This window comes from Lipophrys pholis (genome assembly GCF_963383615.2).
Source record: "Lipophrys pholis genome assembly, chromosome: 12".
Classification (NCBI taxonomy): Eukaryota; Metazoa; Chordata; class Actinopteri; order Blenniiformes; family Blenniidae; genus Lipophrys; species Lipophrys pholis.
In genome coordinates this window covers 1453556-1462876 of record NC_137641.1, presented here as the reverse complement: position 1 = coordinate 1462876, position 9321 = coordinate 1453556, and the positions used below count along the sequence as shown (strand labels likewise).

The 9321-nt window shown below is 47.6% G+C and overlaps 1 protein-coding gene across 4 annotated transcripts; it reads right to left on the bottom strand.

The window, feature by feature from the left end:
• Positions 1-226: 226 nt before the first annotated feature.
• capslb (calcyphosine-like b) lies at positions 227-7859 on the bottom strand. Of its 4 annotated transcripts, XM_080477595.1 has the most exons (7): positions 7562-7702; positions 7210-7320; positions 6943-7088; positions 2200-2377; positions 1743-1952; positions 745-851; positions 227-417 (listed from the first exon to the last, which is right to left on the bottom strand). In XM_080477595.1, the coding sequence occupies exons 2-6, from the start codon at positions 7249-7251 to the stop codon at positions 750-752; spliced, it is 678 nt and encodes a 225-aa protein (XP_080333721.1). In that variant the 5' UTR covers positions 7252-7320; positions 7562-7702; the 3' UTR covers positions 227-417; positions 745-749. The 4 variants fall into 4 exon arrangements, with proteins under 4 accessions (XP_080333721.1, XP_080333720.1, XP_080333722.1 ...); XM_080477594.1 differs by having other exon boundaries at positions 7210-7859; XM_080477596.1 differs by lacking the exon at positions 745-851 and having other exon boundaries at positions 7562-7713.
• Positions 7860-9321: the final 1462 nt, after the last annotated feature.

Genomic DNA, 9321 nt, shown 5'->3' with positions numbered 1-9321 from the left:
AGAGTGTAGTGTTCAGTGTGTAGTGTACAGAGTGTAGTGTACAGAGTGTAGTGTTCAGTGTGTAGTGTTCAGTGTGTAGTGTACAGAGTGTAGTGTTCAGTGTGTAGTGTTCAGTGTGTAGTGTACAGAGTGTAGTGTTCAGTGTGTAGTGTTCAGTGTGTAGTGTTCAGTGTGTAGTGTACAGAGTGTAGTGTTCAGTGTGTAGTGTTCAGTGTGACAAACAGAAGAGTGCAGACACAGATCCTTTATTTGAGGAAGAGCTCTCACTCCTAGTCACTCCCTGTCACTTCCAGTCACTCCTGGTCACTCTTCTCCTCACAGCTTCCAGGAGTTCTTCATCATGAGGATGAAGAAGACATCGCTGTCGATGGAGGCAGAGACTCCACAGTAATAGTTGATGAACTCCTCCTGGGTCACCTGCAGGTCAGAGGTCACATGACTTACCAGGGTGTGTGTGTGTGTATATATACACCCCCTCCACCACCGTTCTGCCCCTCCACCACCGTTCTGTCTACGTTCTGCCCCTCCACCACCGTTCTGCCCCTCCACCACCGTTCTGCCCCTCCACCACCGTTCTGTCTACGTTCTGCCCCTCCACCACCGTTCTGCCCCTCCACCACCGTTCTGCCCCTCCACCACCGTTCTGCCCCTCCACCACCGTTCTGGCTATGTTCTGCCCCCCCACCACCGTTCTGCCCCTCCACCACCGTTCTGCCCCCCAGTGTCCCCAGCAGGGTGTTTTACCGCTCTCAGAGCTTCCAGGCATTTCTCATCATCACGATAAAATAAACGTCGGTGTCGATCGAGGCGGAGACTCCGGAGTAGTAGTTCATGAACTCATCCTGCGTCACCTTCAGAGGATCAAAGCTCCATCAGCACTGCCGACTCCACCATCCTCCACCCACCTTTACCCGATCCACCCACCCACTATTACCCAGCTCCAATGGCCCCAACCTGTCCCCTAACCCATTAATTCCTTCCCTTGGATCCGTTCCTTCCTGTCCTCAGACCCATTACTTCCTGTCCTCAGATCCGTTCCTTCCGGACCCTGGACTCATTACTTCCTGTCCAGTCTGTTACTTCCTGTCCAGCAATTTACTTCCTATCCTTGGACCTGTTACTTTCTGTCCAGTCTGTTACTTCCTGTCCTCTTACCCGATACTTCCTGTCCCCAGACCCATTACTTCCTGTCCAGTCCATTACTTCTTGTCCAGTCCATTACTTCCTGTCCAGTCCATTACTTCTTGTCCAGTCCATTACTTCCTGTCCAGTCCATTACTTCTTGTCCAGTCCATTACTTCCTGTCCTCGCACCCATTGCTTCCTGTTTTCTTATGTTATTTCCTGTCCTGCCATTACTTCCTGTCCTCTGACCTGTTACTTCCTGTACAGTTACTTCCTGTCTTCTGACCCATTATTTCCTGTCCTCGGACCTGTTCCTTCCTGTCCTCAGACCTGTTCCTTCCTGTCCTCTGACCTGTTACTTCCTGTACAGTTACTTCCTGTCTTTTGACCCATTATTTCCTGTCCTCGGACCTGTTCCTTCCTGTCCTCTGACCTGTTACTTCCTGTACAGTTACTTCCTGTCTTCTGACCCATTATTTCCTGTCCTCGGACCTGTTACTTCCAGTCTGGTCCATTATATTCTGTTCTCTGAGCTGTCAGATCCTGTGCGCTGACCCATTATTTCCTCCCACGTTACTTCCTGTCCTCGGACCCGTTACTTCCTGTCCGGTCTGTTACCTTCCCATCCTTGTCATACGGGGAGTCGAAGTTGTCCAGGAAGGTCCTGAAGACCTGGTCCTCGGTCCACTCTCCGTTCTGGTACTTGGGGTGGAACTTGGCATTGTAAACCCCCTGCAGGTCCTCCACTGTGATGACGCCATCGCCACTTCTGTCCAGCTTGTGGAACGCCTCCATCACCACCTCCTTCCGAGCCTTGGACATCGGCGGCTGCAGAGCAACAACACGATGAGGCGCTAACGTCCAGGGGACCGTGCGGCACCGCAAAGTTCTGAACAAATGTCCTGACTGACAACATGAGGAGCATAGCTGGCACCTCCTCACCTCCTCACCTCCGTCAACTCCACCCAGGTGCACCTATACTTAGCTGGGATTGAACCTGTGACCATGGAGGGTGGGGTTTGGAGGGGGGGGGGGGGGGGGGGGGGGGGGGGCTGTGGGGGGGCTAGAACTTTACCCTGAGAGTGACGAGGAACTCATCGAAGTCGATGGTTCCGTTCCCGTTGCGGTCGAAGGTCTGGAACAGCGTCTGAGCCTCGTTCTTTTCCACCAGCAGACCGAAGTCATTCAGACCTCTGAGGAACTCAGTGAAGTCCAGGGACCGGTCCTTGTTATCATCCAGAATCCTGAAGGTCCTGGACCAGATAAACTCGGATTAGATCATCCAGGATCCTGAAGGATCTACCTCACTCTCTCTATGTCTCTCTACCTCTCCCCCTCTCTACCTCTCTCTACTTCTCTCTCTCCCCCTCTCTCTCTACCTCTCTCTACTCTTCTCTCTACTTCTCTCTCCCTACCTCTCTCTACCTCTCTCTACTTCTCTCTCTCTACCTCTCTCTACCTCTCTCTACTTCTCTCTCTCTACCTCTCTCTACCTCTCTCTACCTCTCTCTACTTCTCTCTCTCTACCTCTCTCTCCCCCTCTCTCTCTACCTCTCTCTACTTCTCTCTCTCTACCTCTCTCTACCTCTCTCTCCCCCTCTCTCTCTACCTCTCTCTACTTCTCTCTACTTCTCTCTACTTCTCTCTCTCTACCACCCTCTACTCCTCTCTACCCCTCTCTATTGCTCCCTCTCTCTACCTCTCTCTCTACCCCTCTCTATCGCTCCCTCTATCTACTTCTCTCTACTCCTCTCTCTCTCTACCTCTCTCTACCCCTCTCTCGCTCTACCTCTCTCTCTACCCCTCTCTATCGCTCCCTCTCTCTACTTCTCTCTACTCCTCTCTCTCTCTACCCCTCTCTCGCTCTACCTCTCTCTACTTCTCTCTACTTCTCTCTACTCCTCTCTCTCTACCTTACTCTCTACCTCTCTCTACTTCTCTCTCTACTTCTCTCTACCTCTCTCTACTCCTCTCACTACCTCTCTCTACTCCTCTCTCTCTACCTTTCTCTCTCTACCTCTCTCTCTCTACCTCTCTCTACCTCTCTCTACTTCTCTCTCTCTACCTCTCTCTACCCCGCTCTCTCTACCTCTCTCTCTACCTCTCTCTACTTCTCTCTACTCCTCTCTCTCTACCTCTCTCTACTTCTCTCTCTCTACCTCTCTCTCTACCTCTCTCTACTTCTCTCTCGCTACCTCTCTCTACTTCTCTCTCGCTACCTCTCTCTACTTCTCTCTCGCTACCTCTCTCTCTACCTCTCTCTACCTCTCTCTACTTCTCTCTCTCTCTACCTCTCTCTACTTCTCTCTCGCTACCTCTCTCTACTTTTCTCTCTCTACCTCTCTCAACTTCTCTCTCTCTACCTCTCTCTACTTCTCTCTCGCTACTTCTCTCTACTCCTCTCTCTCTACCTCTCTCTACCCCTCTCTCTCTCTACCTCTCTCTACCTCTCTCTACCTCTCTCTACTTCTCTCTCTACCTCTCTCTACTTCTCTCTACTCCTCTCTCTCTACCTCTCTCTACTTCTCTCTCTCTACCTCTCTCTACCTCTCTCTACTTCTCTCTCTCTCTACCTCTCTCTACTTCTCTCTCTCTACCTCTCTCTACTTCTCTCTCTCTACCTCTCTCTACTTCTCTCTCTCTACCTCTCTCTAGTTCTCTCTCTCTACCTCTCTACTTCTCTCTAGCTACCTCTCTCTACTTTCTCTCTCTACCTCTCTACTTCTCTCTAGCTACCTCTCTCTACTTCTCTCTCTCTACCTCTCTACTTCTCTCTACTTTCTCTCTCTACCTCTCTCTACCTCTCTACTTTCTCTCTCTACCTCTCTCTACCTCTCTACTTCTCTCTCGCTACCTCTCTCTACTTCTCTCTCTCTCTACTTCTCTCTCGCTACCTCTCTCTACTTTCTCTCTCTACCTCTCTACTTCTCTCTCGCTACCTCTCTCTACTTCTCTCTCTCTCTACCTCTCTCTACTTCTCTCTCGCTACCTCTCTCTACTTCTCTCTCTCTACCTCTCTCTCGCTACCTCTCTCTCGCTACCTCTCTCTACTTCTCTCTCGCTACCTCTCTCTACTTCTCTCTCTCTACCTCTCTCCACCTCTCTCTACCTCTCTCTATACCTCTCTCTACTTCTCTCTCTCTACCTCTCTTTACCTCTCTACCTCTCTCTACTTCTCTCTCTCTACCTCTCTTTACCTCTCTACCTCTCTCTACTTCTCTCGCGCTACCTCTCTCTACCTCTCTTTCTCTACCTCTCTCTCGCTACCTCTCTCTACTTCTCTCTCGCTACCTCTCTCTACTTCTCTCTCGCTACCTCTCTCTACTTCTCTTTCTCTACCTCTCTCTCTACTTCTCTCTCGCTACCTCTCTCTACTTCTCTCTCTCTACCTCTCTCCACCTCTCTCTATACCTCTCTCTACTTCTCTCTCTCTACCTCTCTTTACCTCTCTACCTCTCTCTACTTCTCTCTCTACCTCTCTTTACCTCTCTACCTCTCTCTACTTCTCTCTCGCTACCTCTCTCTACTTCTCTCTCTACTTCTCTCTCTCTCTAACTCTCTCTCTCTACCTCTCTCTACTTCTCTCTCTCTACCTCTCTTTACCGCTCTACCTCTCTCTACTTCTCTCTCTACTTCTCGCTACCTCTCTCTACTTCTCTCTCTCTACCTCTCTCTACCTCTCTCTACCTCTCTCCACTTCTCTCTCCCTACCTCTCTCTACCTCTCTCTACTTCTCTCTCGCTACCTCTCTCTACTTCTCTCTCTCTACCTCTCTCTACCTCTCTCCACTTCTCTCTCCCTACCTCTCTCTACCTCTCTCTACTTCTCTCTCGCTACCTCTCTCCACTTCTCTCTCCCTACCTCTCTCTACCTCTCTCTACTTCTCTCTCGCTACCTCTCTCTACTTCTCTCTCTACCTCTCTCTACTTCTCTCTCACTTCCTCTCTCTACTGCTCTCTCTCTCTACCTCTCTCTACCTCTCTCTACTTCTCTCTCACTTCCTCTCTCTACTGCTCTCTCTCTACCTCTCTCTACTTCTCTCTCGCTACCTCTCTCTACTTTTCTCTCGCTACCTCTCCCTACCTCTCTCTACCTCTCTCTACTTATCTCTCGCTACCTCTCTCTACCTCTCTCTACTTCTCTCTCTCTACCTCTCTCTACTTCTCTCTCGCTGCCTCTCTACCTCTCTCTACTTCTCTCTCTCTCTACCTCTCTCTACTTTTCTCTCTCTACCTCTCTCTACTTCTCTCTCTCTACCTCTCTCTACTTCTCTCTCGCTACTTCTCTCTACTCCTCTCTCTCTACCTCTCTCTACCCCCCTCTCTCTCTACCTCTCTCTACTTCTCTCTCTCTACCTCTCTCTACCTCTCTCTACTTCTCTCTCTACCTCTCTCTACTTCTCTCTACTCCTCTCTCTCTACCTCTCTCTACTTCTCTCTCTCTACCTCTCTCTACCTCTCTCTACTTCTCTCTACTTCTCTCTCTCTACCTCTCTCTACTTCTCTCTCGCTACCTCTCTCTACTTTTCTCTCTCTACCTCTCTCTACTTCTCTCTCTCTACCTCTCTCTACTTCTCTCTCGCTACTTCTCTCTACTCCTCTCTCTCTACCTCTCTCTACCCCCCTCTCTCTCTACCTCTCTCTACTTCTCTCTCTCTACCTCTCTCTACCTCTCTCTACTTCTCTCTCTACCTCTCTCTACTTCTCTCTACTCCTCTCTCTCTACCTCTCTCTCTCTACCTCTCTCTACCTCTCTCTACCTCTCTCTACTTCTCTCTCTCTACCTCTCTCTACTTCTCTCTCTACCTCTCTCTACTTCTCTCTCACTTCCTCTCTCTACTGCTCTCTCTCTCTACCTCTCTACTTCTCTCTCGCTACCTCTCTCTACTTTTCTCTCTCTACCTCTCTACTTCTCTCTCGCTACCTCTCTCTACTTCTCTCTCGCTACCTCTCTACCTCTCTCTACTTCTCTCTCTACCTCTCTCTACTTCTCTCTCACTTCCTCTCTCTACTGCTCTCTCTCTCTACCTCTCTACTTCTCTCTCGCTACCTCTCTCTACTTTTCTCTCTCTACCTCTCTACTTCTCTCTCGCTACCTCTCTCTACTTTTCTCTCTCTACCTCTCTCTACTTCTCTCTCGCTACCTCTCTCTACTTCTCTCTCGCTACCTCTCTACCTCTCTCTACTTCTCTCTCTCTACCTCTCTACCTCTCTCTACTTTTCTCTCTCTACCTCTCTCTACTTCTCTCTCGCTACCTCTCTCTACTTCTCTCTCGCTACCTCTCTACCTCTCTCTACTTTTCTCTCTCTACCTCTCTCTACTTCTCTCTCTCTACCTCTCTCTACTTCTCTCTCTCTACCTCTCTCTACCTCTCTCTACTTTTCTCTCTCTACCTCTCTCTCTACCTCTCTCTACTTCTCTCTCTCTACTTCTCTCTCGCTACCTCTCTCTACCTCTCTCTACTTCTCTCTCTCTACCTCTCTCTACTTCTCTCTCTCTACCTCTCTCTACTTTTCTCTCTCTACCTCTCTCTACTTCTCTCTACTTCTCTCTCGCTACCTCTCTCTACTTTTCTCTCTCTACCTCTCTCTACTTCTCTCTACTTCTCTCTCTCTACCTCTCTCTACTTCTCTCTCGCTACCTCTCTCTACTTTTCTCTCTCTACCTCTCTCTACTTCTCTCTACTTCTCTCTCTCTACCTCTCTCTACCTCTCTCTACTTCTCTCTACTTCTCTCTCTCTACCTCTCTCTACCTCTCTCTACTCCTCTCTACCCCTCTTTCTTGCTCCCCCTCTCCCCCCACCCCCCCTCCCCTCACCTGCCCAGTCCTTTGATCCCAGCTGATCCTCTGGTGAGACACTGTAACCTGAGTCTCTCTACAGGATCCAGACTCTCCTTTAGTCGACGCTTTGCTTCCATCATCATCTCCCGGTCGTGTCTGGCAGTGCCCGCCATGCTACACAACTACACACATTAAACAGATTACACACACACACACACACACACACACACACACACACACACACACACACACACACACACACACACACACACACACACACACACAAAATGAAGACACACTCACTGTCGGTTGTGTTGTTTCAGTCGGCTGCTCCTCCTCAAACATTCAGCTGTTACCATGGAGACCAGCCTGCTGCACTCTGATTGGCTGCTCCTCCTCAACATTCCGCCATTACTATAGAGACCATGATGTTGTTTGGTGTCGAGTTTAAAAACAAGAAATAAAAAATTATTTACATTTTTTTTTTGTTGCAGAAAATCCTCTCTGAGATTAAAAAAATTATTTTTCAAGAGTGTCCTGGCGAAGACAAGCGGCAGTACATTAAAGTACATAAAACATAAAAAGAACATACAAACATGTCAATACATTAAAAACTTTGTTAAAAAAATATATATACTAGGGTTGTTTTGTATACCGGTACTGTATTGGTATCGCGGTACTGACGCCTTTAAAACGATACTGTACTGGGCCCGGCTGGTACCGGGATCTTTTTATTTTTTGCACTCCGGTTTCTCCGAGACGGGGTGCGAGCGCTCCCACGCTCCGACCCGAGATCACAACTGAATCAGCTTCATACTCAACCTACACAACTTCAAAATAAAAGTGAAAACTACGTATTTTCAAAACAATTTTCTCCCAACCGAGCTTGTACTTTGAAAAGAATACCGGATGTGCATGTGTAAGTGACATGGCGTTTGCGTCCATGTGAGAGTGAGCATGGCCGTTTTCCAGTACCCATACTTGTCTATACTTGTGCTCTCGTGTTCTCGTGTACTCGTGAAACGTCATCAGTGGGAGACCAAGTACTGTTCCAATTCTTAGTCCGTTTCTCACCGAGTACACATGGAATACCCGGATGTATCCTCGCTCCGCCCACTTTATCGAGGATCCATCGACACGGACCTGTGCAGACTTGGGAAGACAATTTACCCAGAATGCATTTAGCAGGAGAAGCTGGAGGAGATCGAGGAGGAGGAAACAACTCTGAAATATTAGCCTCATAGTTTAACAGAGTGTACTTTTAAGAGTGTTTTAGGCGAGAATATAGTAGTTTAAAATGTTGTTATGAGGTTGATATTTCAAGATCACGTTTACTTAAACATTTGTTCTGAGGTTTTCATGAGATCTAAATGTTCTAGTGTAAATCTAACAGTGTTCATGTACTTTGATATTTGCTGCTGAGGGGAAAGATCCTGTTTAAAACTATTTAACTTGACTGAGAGGTGAAGGTTCTACTGGCCATAGTGTTTTGTCTCAATTGCACTGAAGTGTTCTACCCATTATACTGGAGGTTCTACTGGAGGTTCTACTGGAGGTTCTACTGGAGGTTCTACTGGTTCTACTGGAGGTTCTACTGGTTCTATCGGAGGTTCTACTGTTTCTACTGAAGGTTCTACTGGTTCTACTGGAGGTTCTACTGGTTCTACTGGAGGATGCTGTGGATTCAAACTAACACCATGCACTATTGTAATCCAGGACTCCTGAGGAACCTGAAGCCTGGTCCAGAGGAGAAGAGGAACTCCTCCAGATGAGGAGTGAGGATTGTTTTTGATGTTTGAATTATTACATGTATATATTTTATTCATACATGAGTTAATAACTTACTGAACTGGTAGTGTGTCTTTCTTTTTGTTCTATGTTCTCCTCATAGACCTCATAATTGTTTAAATTCCTCCGAGACAATTTCTCCTTTAAAGCAACATTACATTGTTTATCAAATAACAGAGAAATATTAAGTTCTATATTTTACAGTCATAAACAATCATTTACAGTCTGTTGATCTCTGTCTTTATCCATCTATCTACATATATCTACACATGACTAGAGGACATGACTAGAGGACATGACTAGAGGACATGAGTAGAGAACATGACTAGAGGACATGAGTAGAGAACATGACTAGAGGACATGACTAGAGGACATGACTAGAGAACAGGACTAGATGACATGACTAGAGGACATGAGTAGAGGACATGACTAGAGGACATGACTAGAGAACAGGACTAGATGACATGACTAGAGGACATGAGTAGAGGACATGACTAGAGAACATGACTAGAGAACATGACTAGAGAACAGGACTAGATGACATGACTAGAGGACATGAGTAGAGAACATGACTGGAGAACATGACTAGAGGACATGAGTAGAGGACATGACTAGAGAACATGACTC